At 53.0% G+C, this 13265-nt stretch overlaps 3 protein-coding genes across 4 annotated transcripts; 1 reads left to right on the forward strand and 2 right to left on the reverse strand.

Moving 5' to 3' along the window:
• Positions 1-3795: 3795 nt before the first annotated feature.
• On the forward strand, positions 3796-7831 carry LOC127769904 (mechanosensitive ion channel protein 6-like). Of its 2 annotated transcripts, none has more exons than XM_052295566.1 (5): positions 3796-6117; positions 6225-6348; positions 6441-6734; positions 6819-7021; positions 7148-7831. In XM_052295566.1, exons 1-5 carry the CDS (start codon positions 4217-4219, stop codon positions 7428-7430), a joined length of 2805 nt encoding a protein of 934 aa, XP_052151526.1. In that variant the 5' UTR covers positions 3796-4216; the 3' UTR covers positions 7431-7831. The 2 variants fall into 2 exon arrangements, with proteins under 2 accessions (XP_052151526.1, XP_052151527.1); XM_052295567.1 differs by having other exon boundaries at positions 7118-7208.
• A 364-nt stretch (positions 7832-8195) lies between these two features.
• Positions 8196-8956, reverse strand: LOC127772302 (protein IQ-DOMAIN 21-like). Its single transcript, XM_052298330.1, has 2 exons — positions 8613-8956; positions 8196-8521 (listed from the first exon to the last, which is right to left on the reverse strand). The coding sequence occupies exons 1-2, from the start codon at positions 8934-8936 to the stop codon at positions 8351-8353; spliced, it is 495 nt and encodes a 164-aa protein (XP_052154290.1). The 5' UTR covers positions 8937-8956; the 3' UTR covers positions 8196-8350.
• A 179-nt stretch (positions 8957-9135) lies between these two features.
• LOC127772102 (uncharacterized) lies at positions 9136-10406 on the reverse strand. The gene is made up of 3 exons (XM_052298089.1): positions 10264-10406; positions 9895-10174; positions 9136-9547 (listed from the first exon to the last, which is right to left on the reverse strand). Exons 1-3 carry the CDS (start codon positions 10376-10378, stop codon positions 9325-9327), a joined length of 618 nt encoding a protein of 205 aa, XP_052154049.1. The 5' UTR covers positions 10379-10406; the 3' UTR covers positions 9136-9324.
• Between the last annotated feature and the right edge of the window lie 2859 nt (positions 10407-13265).

The raw sequence follows: 13265 nt of genomic DNA on the forward strand, positions 1-13265 counted from the left end.
CGGCTCACGGGGTCACGGGAAGGTCCGGTGGTGGCGGCCGGCGACGCGACAGCCGCCGCCGCCGGCGAGCTCCACCTCTCGGCGCAGCCGTGTAGCCACGTGCGTTTCTGACCCCGCGTGCGCGTGGCTGTCTGACGGCGTGGGCGGCACGGATGGATTCATGGATCTATCCGTAGCGCCCCCCCCCCCCCCCCCCCCCCCGCACGACACGACGGCCGGCGACGTCGCTCTGACGCCGGTGAGAGAGAGTACATCTTCAACTACCAGCATTAATTTGCATCGAGAGAGAAAATTAGCAGTAGCATCAAATAATATCATTTCAGTTTCGTCGCAATTAAGCTAGCTAGCCATGTGAGGAGTCAGTTCGATGCCTCGATCGATCGTCGGTGTCGAAGAGGGGTCAAGAACTCAAGATTAGGCGATTGATTCCATCTGACACATCGGCTGAATCATACGAGCTACCGTCAATTGAGTACTCGTACTAACGTACGCGTGTAAATGCTACTGACTGCATGAGAGAAACTGTACAAGTCCTGTGCTTACACAATGTACTACGGCCTAGCCATGATCTAGATGATGCAGCACAATACCTTTTAATTAATTAGTCGATTGACAAGCGATCCATGCATGCATGGGAGTAATTTACAGGCTTCGAGTTCATACACTGTTGCATTGCGACTTGCGAAAAACACAGTGCTACACTAAGAATCAATGATGGCCATCCGCAGCTAAGTGATGATCTGTGAGCAATTAGCAATTACCAGTTACTGACAAGAGGTGAGTAGGTAAAGGCATTACTAGCAAGAACTGCATCGGAACAAAGTTCATTCCAGTGGTCAAAACTCAAAACCCCAGCGAGCTGAGGCGTGAGAGCAACGTCGCCGGCCGTCGCCGCCTCGCCGTCGTGTCGCGGGGGGGGGGGGGGGGGGGGTTACGTGCTGGCGCGGGATTAGATCCATGAATTCATCCGTGCTGCCACGCCGTCAGACAGCCACGCACGCGCGGGGTCAAAAACGCGCGCGGCTGCACGGCTGCGCCGAGAGGTGGAGCTCGCCGCCGGTGGCGGTTGTTGTGTCGCCGGCCGCCACCGTCGGACCTCCCCGTGACCCAGTGAGCCGTGGCGCCTGGAGGCTGGAGAGAGGAGGGGAGAGAGATGGAGAGAGGGGAGATGGAAAGGGAGGAGGAAGAAGATGAGGGGGGAGTATGACATGTGGGGCCCACGTGGGTCCCACTTTTTAATGCTATTTTATGTGTGAAAATGACATGTGAGACCCACGGGCTTTATTATTATTTTTTGATCGAATTGCCACGTAAGCGCCATGTCAGATAAAGACCGAGTCAAATTCGCCACGTAGGCGCCACGTCAACCAAAACCACTATCAAAACCACCGAGAGACCTCGTTTGCCCGGTTTTGGTAAGTTGGGGGACGGGTCGTATCTGGTTTTGCGGTTAAGGAGCGAAATTCGAACTGAGCGACAAATAGAGGAACCCAAAGTGAACTTATTCCTTCTCTCAATCATGTACTGGGCCTGCTAACCACTGTAGCTACATGGGCCAAAAGAGCAGCACAAGCAACTCGCATCCATAACAATCAATGGATCGTGGTCTTTTTTTATAACTCACATCGTTTGTAACTTTGTATCACTTGTTGGACCGAAGCAAATTCTTTTTTTTTATAAAAGAGATTTTTTAGGGTCTAGTAGGATGGTGCAGTACCGAATATGGACAGTTGAATCTCCTCGATCCAATGGATAAAAAATGGTGGTACTGTGAGGTACCATCGAGGTCAACGGGTCGTACCACGGTTGAACAAGTAAGTGCAAAGGGCATCAACGTAATTTTGCATGGGAGTATAGACTGGATCAACTTGAGTGCGGCAACTGCAAAAATCTGAAACCTGAGTCGTCACTATTGACCGTGCTTGCCCTCTTGTCACCGCCGCAATCCTTAGGTTTAGGGCACCGCCACCACCCTTTCTGTACTCCTCACAGGAGTCCTTTTCACCACAACAATATTCGATGCTGCAGAGCTCATCGCATGTATCTTCGTGATATCATCGCATTTGTGGCGCTCCTCGGTGGCGCTCTTCTCGCTACAACGGTCATCGATGCCACGAATCTCACTGCCTGTCTCTTCAATGGCGAGCCCGTTGGCACAGTGGACCATTGCAGAGGAGGTGGGGAGATGTTTCCTTTCCAGACATGGCACTGGTGAAGCCCTTGCTACCCCTACGCCAGCAAAGTCTTTGGAGAACGATAATGGGGTTGACGACTGTCGATGCTACCCATCCTGTCCATCACAAATGGACGGTTAGATTCGATTTGGTACCTCAAGGTACCACTTGTTGGACCTATAGATGGTCATAAGGCCTGAGGCCCCACGGCCCGGGCCAAGCACGGCATGGCACGACTGGTGTTGGGCCCGTGTCGGTGAGCCGACAGTTGGCCCGTGCCTGGGCCGATGCCTTTGCACGGTGGGCCGGCTCAGCACGGAACGATCAAAGAAAAATAGTTGAGGCATCCAAAATAGACTTAAATCAAACATATAAGGCATGGTCCAAAGAGAAGAGGGATTCATAATAGACTTATTCCAGCCATATAGACAACCCAAAAGAGATAAGGGACTTATTCTATTGAGAAGCAGGATGGGTTGTCATGCTTTTGGGCCAGCCGGGCATGGCCCGGCTGACCTCGGCCCAGGTCCAGTTATGCCTGGGCCCTGTCGGGCCGGGTGGCCCGTTTGGCTATCTATAGTTGGACCGGAGCAAATTCCCTCACAAAGAGGAAAGGAGAATAGTGGTAATCTCAAAATTCTCTATAGAAGTAGTAATATCTCCCACGGTAGGATGGCGAAACTCAAGTCTTGTTGTGGGTTTCCGTGTGTCGACGGTGGGTACCCGTAGACCGGATATAGAGGGTATTGGGGTACGCTGGTACGAGGATCTACGTAGTACGACATCAAGGAAACAAGAGACATAGATTATACTGGTTCAGGCCCCTCAATAGGTAATAGCCCTAATCCAGTTGATATGGGATTATATGGAGAGAACCACAAATTACAAAGGGAATAAATGGAACTCGACGATACCCACGAGATCGTAGTCGAGTTGATTCGACTAGATCACCCGGCGACTTGGCTCCTGTAGGCTCCGGCTTCGTAGGCTGTGGTCGTTGTGTTGGCTATAAGATTCGATGCCTTAGGTCCTCCCGGGGGTCCCTTTTATATCACAGGTCAGGTGGTCTCCAAGTAGGACTCGGAGACATCGGACCCTGCATGATATAGTGATGACCCAGTCCTATACGGGTAGGAACCTTTCCATTAGTGGACTTCGTGATGGATTTCCTTAGCGTATACAGAGAACGTCCGTACGTGCGCAGATGTACCATATTGCCGTATAGCGTGTATCCAAGGGTAAAGGGCATAGCTTATCCGTAACCCTGACACCGTGTCTAATATATGACTGTTCGTCTTATTAAAAAAATTTAAAAAATAAGTTAGGTATAAAGTATTATTCATGCTTTATCATGTAATAACAATAAAGATAATATTCATGATAAAATTTTAAATAAAACGAACGGTTAACGTTGTACGTAAAAAATCACAAATACACTTAAAACTGGACATATGGAGTCAAATTTTCGACACATTTTGCAACGGGTTTCCGGAGGATCTCTGCCCCAGAAGTGGGTCAAACGCACGTGAGATCCCGCGAAGCACATCAATGGAAGAACGAAAGCCCCTCTCCCTTTTTCTTTTTTCCCTTTTCCTTTTCTTTTCAAGCCGTAATGAAGAGATCGAGCGAGAGGCCCAAAATGACCAGCACAGTGCGCCGCCGCTGGTCGCGGAGATCACTTCCCTCCTTCCGAGTTCCGAGCAGTCTCCGGCCCGGCGCATGCATGCCCCGCTCCCCCCCTCGCATATATAATCCTCGCCCGCGACGCTCCCGCGCCCGCGTAGCTTAGACGACCACTGCTCATCACCCCGTTGCTCTCGCGCCGCCCTCCCCGCCGAGCCAAAAAGCCTTCCTCCTCGAAATAGCACACCTCTCGCCGCCGCTGGTGCGTGCGTGCGTCGACGCGCGCGATCGATCGATGCCTGTGTCCCTCCGGCGCGTCCACCCACGCCAGCCGGCGAGCCTCGTCGGCGAGTTTCGGGGGCGCTGATTAGATTTGCCCGGTCTCGATCGATTGATCGGTCTCTCCTTCCCGCCGCGCGATGGATCCGCGGGGGAAGGGCAGCATCACGTCGCATGCGTCGGACAAGTCGTCGCGGTCGGGCTCGTTCGACTTCGAGCACGACCAGGACCCGGACCGCGACCGCCGCCACGACGACGCCCACCGCCGCGAGGTCGTCGTCAAGATCGAGCCCGAGGCCCACGTGCCGGTGGACCTCCACGCCGGCGGCAGCCACGCCGCCAACGCGCCGGGCGCTGGCGGCGTGGCGGTGGGGGGCGTGGTCCCGGGGTCCGGGTCGGTGTCGAGCGCGTCGTCCTCGCCAGGCGGTGGGGGCAACGGCGAGTCGTTCAGCTTCAAGAACCGGCCGCCGCAGTCGCCCGCGTCTCCGGCGATGAGCGTCGGCGGGGAGGGCAGCGACGACCCGCCCACGCGTCTCATTGGCAGCTTCTTGCGCAAGCAGGCGGCGGCCGGCGGCGAGCTGGCGCTCGACCCTGACCTGGAGATGGAGGAGATGAGGAGGCCGCCGCGCGCGCCCACGTCCATGAACGCCTCCAGGGAGCTCCGCGTCTCGTTCCAAGACCCGCACAAGCGGTTCTCCCCGTCGACGTCGTCGGCCTCCACCTCCTCCTACGCCGGCGACAGCAGGAACCAGGCTTGCAGCACAGCGGAGGCGGCCGAGGTGATCCGCTGCACGTCGATGTCCACCGGAAACAACCTGTTGGCGCGGAGCAAGACGCGTTCCCGGCTAATGGATCCCCCGCCGCCGACGATCAGTCACCCCACCGAGGCGGAGCGCAACGACCGCAAGTCGTTCGTCGGCAAGGGGCCGCCCAAATCAGGGCAGCTCCGGTCGGGCCTCATCGGCAAGTCGGGGCTCATCGGCTTGTCAGGCCCCATCGGGAAGCCCGGCGCCTTCGACGACGACGACGACGACCCGTTCGTGGACGAGGGCCTCGCCGCCGACCTCAAGCGCGACACGGTCGACTGCCTCCTCATCCTGGAATGGGTCGGCCTCATCGTCATCATGGGCGCGCTCGTCTGCAGCCTCAGCATTCGCAGCCTCGCCAACAAGAAGCTCTCGGGTCTCCACCTCTGGAAGTGGGAGCTCCTGGTGTTCGTCCTCATCTGCGGCCGCCTCGTCTCCGGCTGGGTGATCCGCATCTGCGTCTTCTTCGTGGAGCGCAACTTCCTGCTGCGGAAGAAGGTGCTCTACTTCGTCTACGGCGTGCGCCGCGCCGTGCGCAACGTGCTCTGGCTCGGCCTCGCGCTCATCTCGTGGCACCTCCTCTTCGACAAGGACGCCAAGCGTGATTCCCACACGCTGGTGCTCCCTTACGTCACCAAGGTGCTCTGCTGCCTCCTCGTCGCCACCGTGATCCGCCTCGTCAAGACGCTGCTGCTCAAGGTGCTCGCCTCCTCCTTCCACGTCTCCACCTACTTCGACCGGATCCAGGACGCACTCTTCAACCAGTACGTCATCGAGACGCTCTCCGGCCCGCCGCTGGTCGACGAGAGCCGCATGCTCGCCGAGGTGCAGAGGCTGCAGAGCGCCGGGATCAACATCCCCAGCGAGCTCGAAGCAACGGCCATGCCGAGCAAGCCGCCCATGCCGGCCAAGAGCGGGCGCCTCACGGTGAACCCGTCGAAGCGAGGAGGAGCAGGAGGTGGGGCCAACAAGCAGCTGCAGAAGCAGAAATCCGACCGCCATTGCGACGACGGGATCACGATCGACCAGCTTCACAGGCTTAGCCAGAAGAACATCTCAGCTTGGAGCATGAAGAGGTTGATGAAGATTGTTCGTTACGGGGCGCTGACCACCATGGACGAGCAGATCAAGCATGCAACCGGAGAGGACGAGCTGGCCACGCAGATACACAGCGAGTACGAGGCCAAGGTTGCTGCCAAGAGGATTTTCCACAATGTCGCCAAGCCTCACTCCAAGTGAGTAGTAGCGCACCAGTGCTACACCTGTTTTTCATGTACAAAATCTTGTTATCAAATTTCATGGCTATATGCCTATCCATTCCTGAAATGTCAACGTGTTGCAGGCACATATACTTGTCGGATTTGATGCGTTTCATGAGGCAGGAGGAAGCTCTGAAAGCAATGGATCTTTTTGAAGGCGCACAGGAGCACAACAGGGTCAGCAAGAGGTCACTCAAGAACTGGGTGGTAATGATATTGTCAATCTTGACACAGTCACAGCTCCTTTTAATCTGAGAGACACAAAATGTTATGCTTAATCTGTCATGTGAACTATGCAGGTAAGCGCGTTCAGAGAGCGCAAAGCTCTTGCTCTAACGCTCAACGACACAAAAACTGCAGTGAACAAGCTCCACCAGATGGCCAATGTTGTTGTTGTGATTATTGTGATTGCACTATGGCTTTCCATTCTAGGGATCGCGACGTCACGCTTCTTCGTCTTCATCAGCTCGCAGCTTCTTGTTGCGGTTTTCATGTTTGGCAACACTCTGAAGACCATCTTTGAGGCGATTGTGTTCTTGTTTGTGATGCATCCTTTTGATGTTGGCGATCGTTGTGAAGTTGATGGGATGCAGGTTACAATTCTTTTCATTGTTCTATCTGCATTGTATGATTGCTTCACACTGTCTGACTTGGTTCTAAACTGTTGCGAAATTCAGGTAGTCGTCGAGGAAATGAACATCATGACGACAATCTTCCTCCGATACGACAACCTGAAGGTCTATTATCCGAACAGCCAGCTCGCCATCCAACCAATCATGAATTACTACAGGAGTCCTGATATGGGAGATGCAGTCGATTTCTCTGTTCATGTCGCTACGCCTGTGGAGAAACTGGCCCTGATGAAGGAAAGACTAATGCAGTAAGTATCAATGCATTAACCTCAGTTTTTATTGTCTTAAATCATTTTTCTCCTGAACATTCCATGCACAAGAATGTACTACATTGACTGCTTTAGGGTTATCAATCATGTCATTTGAAATTTCAGTTACCTTGACAACAAGAAAGAACATTGGTACCCTGGATCCATGGTTGTTCTCCGTGACGTGGATGACACAAACAAGCTAAAGGTATCCATATGGTGCCGTCACACGATCAACTTCCAAGACATGGGGATGAGATTCGAGAGGAGGGAGCTATTGCTCCAAGAAATGATCAAGATCTTGAAAGATCTAGACATCGAATACCGGATGTTGCCACTCGACATCAACGTTCGGAATGCGCCAATGATCCAGTCTTTGAGGATGCCATCAACATGGATAACGTATTAATTCTTCTTGAAATGCAGTACCAAGTTAAACATGCCTGATCAGTTCAGTGATGAGATTATGGTTTGAAGTTGCTAGGTAGGCAGCCGTATTTCTTGAGTAAGGTGACGTAGTACTGTAACTGAAGTGCCCTTCTCCTTTCCTCCATCTCCTTCTTGCAAAGGGCATATTCGGTTGAGTGGATTGAGCTGTGACAGCTTGCCAAAATAGCAAGAGGCCGTCTTACTGTCCTTGCAGCCACCGCTTGTGCTTTCCTGTAACTGTAGTGTTATGTGTTTGGGTACTTCTTATGAGAACTTTAGACATGTTGCTACATAATAATTTTGATGACTTAATGCATCAAAAGATGAATGCAATTTTGACAGCAAAATACAAGAATATCGATCTAAATATCTAATGTTAGCTTGCAGCATACAGTACTAGATCTCATTTTACCTGGAATTTTTATGCTCTCTGGATAGGTTAAGCAGGCATTGGCCTGTCTTAACAAAAGAAGGCAGATGCTTTTGTTTCCTGTTTTTGCCCTGGTATTTGCTTCGCCTAGAATAAGGTTGAGCAGGATTTGGCATTTGCATTTACAAATAGGCATGCACTTCTTTGTTTCTCGAATAAAAAAAACCAGTTGAAACTGGGCAGCATACATCATAGTGCTGGAAAAGGGGAGGCAACCGTAGTAAAAATAGATAAATTTAAGATGAAATGGTTCATTTACAAAGGCGACCTGGACACTGACAAAAATGAAACTTTTTATTAATTTTGTTTCGGGGAAACAAAAAATGAGCGTTCTGTCGTTCGACACAAGAAAACAGAGACCAGAAGGTCCAGAACAGGTGATACCATTGAACTCTAGACAAGTTCGTTCAAAGTTCAAACAAAATAAATAAATCTCTAGACATGGAAGGCTCGACGCTATTAAATTCCACCTACTGATCCTTGGACCTGTGGAGAAGTTGCCGGGCGCGGACGCGTACCTGAAGCCGCACGAGCACCTTCATGAACCGGATGGCGACGCCCGCCTGCTTCCGCACGCACGAGCCCCGCGCGAGCGCCTGCAGCTTCACCAGGCTCCTCAGCGCGCGAAACGCCCGCCTCGCCTGAAATGAACGGACACGCCTTTCTGAATCATCGTGGCAGCCTTTGCAGAAATGCAGCGGTAAATGCGGCCGGGTTAACGTGCGCGCGTACCAGGTGACCGCGGAAGCCGGCCTGGATGGTGGCCGCCGCGGCCTCCTCTCTTGAGATCTCCTCACGGTTGTTGACACCTCCGTCGCGCGCTCCTTTCCCCACACGACGCGCAGCCGTCTGACGCCTTGGTTCGACGACGACGATGCCGGAGTCGGGTGCCACGGCCGTCTGGCCGCACGGAGGAGACCGACCGAAGACACGCTTCATCCCGCTCATCAACCGGCGTAGGCGAGGCCGAGGCGTGGGCCGCGTCTGGCGTTGCCGAGCATTATCTTCACGCCGCGTGCCGAGGCAGCAGAGGAGGTTGCTCCTGGCCATGTTCATGTGGTTGAGATGGCGGCGATGCTTTGGTGGAGACGGAGGTGTGCAGTGTGGTTTTGGGCCATTTTTGGAGGTGCTCCAGAGACACCCGAGTCTTGGTGGAAAGTTCTCAAACAACGTGGCGGGATGAATCCCAACCGACGAATCGCGTGCATCTTGATTTCTTGAACCGGATCTTTTCTCATGCCGTATTATTTTAGCGCAAAAATAAGTTCCCGAGAATCTGACAAAACTCGGACCATTTCATCTTATCATTCGCGCACTTCCCGCCAACACTCCGATTTGTACAGACTTTCCAGTTCCCAATCCCAGGTACACCAAAACAGAGCAGCTATAATGGTCATCGAAACCAGATCAACTACCGGTGGCCGCGACTGACGACCGGTGCCCACTAGGAGGCGCAGCGCAGCGAATGCAGTGACGCGGTGGTGTCCATGGACGCGGCGTCGAACACGCCGCACCGTTCGCTCGCCTCGATGCCGTAGTCCATGAGCGGCCGTTGCTCGAGCTCGTCGTCGTGCCGGCGCACCGCCTCCGGGACGTCCAGCTCCCCCTTGCGCACGTGCGCCCACAGGTACTCCAACCGGCTCACGTACCTCAGCTTCCTATACAATCTTCAGGAAAAAAAAACAATAACACAAAAATCGCTTAGTAAGCAAATCGATACTTCCTCCGGTTTCATTTTAATTGACGATTTGGACAATGACACGCTCTACAAGATATACCTTTACATTATTTTTCTATTATAATATATACAATAAATAAATGCATGTTTACTTTTATTATAGTATTTTGAAAGATAAATCTATTTTTTTTAAGTTTCTTTAAACTAAATATTTTTACAGTTATTGATGATCAAAGTTATAAAAGTTTAGCCTCAACCTTATTCAAAATGTCAATTAATATAGAAACAGAGTAAGTAATCTCTAGTACGGCCTAACATCACGCGTAATGTATGTACCCTGAGCTGAAGAGGAACCGGCCAAGGGTGGAGAAGAAGAGGCGGGACTGGAGCCCCGGGTGCAGGAAGTACACGGCGTGTAGCCTCTCCCTGACAGCCGCCGGCATGGACTCGTACGCCGTCCGGACCGCGCCGACGCCGGGGAAGTTCTCGCGGCGATCCACGCCGGAGTGCATGTACACCACCACGAACTCCGCGTCCCCGATCGCCGGCGTCACCCGCCTCCGCACGTACCCCTTCAGCGCCGCCTCCGCGTGCCCGCCGCCGCCCAGCTCCCGCGCTGCAACGCCAACAAAAACGAAACACCCGCTCGCGTCACGAGCCCAACACGAACGTACTGGCGTGTGTGACGTGTTTCTGCCACCGTACCAGGGAAGTTCTTGCCGACGATGCGGACGATGGGCCGGCCGGCCTTGTCGCGGCCCTGGACGGTGATCACCCGCTTCTTCTCGAGCAAAATCTCCTGCTTGGTCATGGCGTCCATATCCTCTCTGGACTGTTCTGCTCGAGATTTTCGCTTCGTAAAACTTTCGTACGAGCGAGTATGATGCCGTGATGGTACGAGCGTTGTTGGGGTTAAATAGGTCAGCGTGCGGTGTGGGGACGATCAGATCGAGAGCTGTTGGATCAGGGTGAGGTTTGGGGACGGGAGACGGACGGCCAGGATGGCTTGCGGTGTTGGGAACGCGTGCCGGCGTATGGGGTGGGGGCCGCGGGATCCGGCAGAATATGCGGAGGATCCGTTTCGGCTGCGGCGCGGTCTGCGTCTCGGCACGGCGCGCGGGAGCGGGGCGTCTGGCCACGTCGCGGTGCACCCAGGTCTCGGCGTTCGGACGCGAGCGGGGGGCCGGGGGCTCGGTTTTTCGCGGCGAAACCGCGAAAACGCTATATTTAAGTTCTGGGTGTCAAATTTTCCGCTACAGCTCCACATCTTCTTTTCTTGAAAAAACAAACACTGCAGTGTGTATATACTCACTCCTATAAACGCATATACGCACACTTTACCCCTAAGTACTCGTTGTCGATGGGTATGTCAACCACTAAAAAATTAATTAACTGTAAATACGATCACCCGTGTAAAATATAGTATTTAAACCCGGGTGGGTTAGTTCCACTGCAAAGAAATTAACCAGTTGAGATAGGCTCACTTCGCTAACTCCATCTCTTTTAATAGTGAAGCCCAAACAAATGGTTTCAGCTCCACCTGAAAAGGTGAACCAGGTTGAAATACTCTCACAAAATGAGTTAAAGTTATAGAGTTGTTTTTAGGCTGCTTCACAATTTCACTTTAGACCCAGCTCCTAAAACTAAATTTAGAAGTTAAAACCCTACCGAAAGAATCCTTAGCTGTCAGTTGCCAATCACTTTTGAGAGTCCATGTGTACGCACGAACTCGTGTATACATATAAAGTTTATACACGTATGTATGTGTAAAGTATATATATGTATATATAAAATATTTTTTATAGGTCTAAAGTGTACACATACATGTGTGTGTAAAATTTATGAATGAATTTTAGAAAACTTCACGTTTTATATGGTAAAAGTTAAAAAAACACTGCGCGTATTATAACACGTGGTAGATTTTGAACTCCAAACCCTCTTGGGCTATCTCACAGCTAGCTATTCGATGAGGGCCTTTGCGGCCCATATAAGCGATCCGATGGTGAATAGTTTGTGGACCCCACATGTCATGCACGTGATAGGTTGCGTTGGCTTTTATATGGGACGTAAACTTTCGTCCCCGCCTCGTTTCCTCGCCGATGGGCGATGGCCATGGCTGACGGCGCCTTCTGAACCATGAACCAACCGGTTCCACCTCATCTTGGAAAGAACGTGCAGAGCCCGTTCGTTCACATTGGCAGCCTAGCAGGCAATGGAAGTCGCCGGCGATGTGTGTGGTTCCCTACCTCCTCAGATTGTGCGTTCCATGGCATCGATCATTCTACGGCGGCAACGGACACATGGAGCAGTCACCACCTGCTATACAGCGATGCGTCCAGTACTTGAGGGGAACAGAGCGGATCAGCGGATAGAAGGTGGCAGACTGGCCGTCAGGATGCGACGGCGCTGCGGTCAAGCACGTCATGAAGTGGCGGCGGTGTTCTTGTAATCGACGGCGATCCATGCCATGTCGCATCCGGACGCCGGCGCCAACGACCCCTCCCCGTCCCCCACCCCGGCCGCGAGGTCGTCTCCGTCGTGGATCTTCGCGGGACGCCAACGACACGCGGGGTGGACGACGGCGAGGGCGCGCGGGGTGGCCTCTCTCTCCCTCTTCCGCTCGCGTCTGTCCCTCCCTCTTGCTCCCGTCGCCGGCGGCCGCGAGGTCGTAGCTGTTGCAGATCTTTGCGGGGCCGCTATCGTAGATCTCTGGAGTGTCGCGTCGCCACCGCTCTTCCTCTGTCCGTTGGTGTCACGGGGTTGTCGCTAAGCCATCTCCGTTGCACGGATGGTCACCGTCCCATTCTCTCCCGCCTACTCTCCTGCCCCCCGCCACCACTCCGGCTACCGCCCGCCGCCGCCGCCACCGTAGCCGTCTCCACTGCCACCGCCGCCTCCTCTTTCGCCTCCATCCGCGCCAGCACCACCCCAAAGTGCCTCCCCACCCTCTCTCGCGACGCCACCACTCCGCCCCCGTCCGCCGCTCCATCGCCCGCCACCACCGCTCCAATCCCATTCCTCGCAGACGACCGACGGGAAGAGAAAGAGAGAGACATAAGGGGAGAGTGGGAGAAAGAAGAAGGGTTGGAGAGAGGATGACCATGTGGCCCCACGGTCAGTGGGTCCATTGTATTTTTTACGTGTAAATGACAAATGGGTCCCACATATCTATTTTTAATTCTAATATTACATAAGCGCCACATTAACACCACGTGGGACGAAGGCTAAGTTAACATCGCCACGTCAGCGAAACCACCCTCTAAAACCACTAATGCAGTCAAATTACACCGGTTTCAATAGATCGGGGAGTCTTCTTATCTGGTTTATGGTTAAGGGGTACGAATTAGATTCAGTTTACTTTTAAGAAAGTCAAAGTCAGTCGACTTTTTCCTTGTTTTTAACTCCGAACCTCCTTATGCCATCTTACAGCCGTTTGATCAGAGCCTTTGCGGCCCAGATTAGGGCAAATTGAGTTTTAGGCTTGAAGTTAAACTGTCTCGGTAAACACTGGGACGGGAGAGGGCGCTAGTCACCAAACACCAGGCTATGTCATAGCTCACGTGCCTCTGTTACATGTAGGGCAAATTTTGCTACAGGACATTGTGACTTCGTAGTTTTAGCTCCAGGACACCACACGAAGTCACTTTTGGGGTAAAACACTCTCAAAACATGTTATTTGCCAACAGACACCGCGTTCATTAAAATAA

Source organism: Oryza glaberrima, chromosome 4 (genome assembly GCF_000147395.1).
Source record: "Oryza glaberrima chromosome 4, OglaRS2, whole genome shotgun sequence".
Taxonomy (NCBI): domain Eukaryota; kingdom Viridiplantae; phylum Streptophyta; class Magnoliopsida; order Poales; family Poaceae; genus Oryza; species Oryza glaberrima.

Coding starts and splice junctions, on each gene's coding strand:
- LOC127772302 (XM_052298330.1), bottom strand. CDS start 8,936: ATGAACATGGCCAGGAGCAACCTCCTCTGCTGCCTCGGCACGCGGCGT. Junction 8,522..8,612: donor CCGGCTTCCGCGGTCACCTG/GTACGCGCGCAC, acceptor CGTTCATTTCAG/GCGAGGCGGGCGTTTCGCGC.
- LOC127769904 (XM_052295566.1), top strand. CDS start 4,217: ATGGATCCGCGGGGGAAGGGCAGCATCACGTCGCATGCGTCGGACAAG. Junction 6,118..6,224: donor GTCGCCAAGCCTCACTCCAA/GTGAGTAGTAGC, acceptor AACGTGTTGCAG/GCACATATACTTGTCGGATT. Junction 6,735..6,818: donor GTGAAGTTGATGGGATGCAG/GTTACAATTCTT, acceptor TGCGAAATTCAG/GTAGTCGTCGAGGAAATGAA.
- LOC127772102 (XM_052298089.1), bottom strand. CDS start 10,378: ATGGACGCCATGACCAAGCAGGAGATTTTGCTCGAGAAGAAGCGGGTG. Junction 10,175..10,263: donor CGTCGGCAAGAACTTCCCTG/GTACGGTGGCAG, acceptor TTGGCGTTGCAG/CGCGGGAGCTGGGCGGCGGC. Junction 9,548..9,894: donor CGGTTCCTCTTCAGCTCAGG/GTACATACATTA, acceptor TTTTTCCTGAAG/ATTGTATAGGAAGCTGAGGT.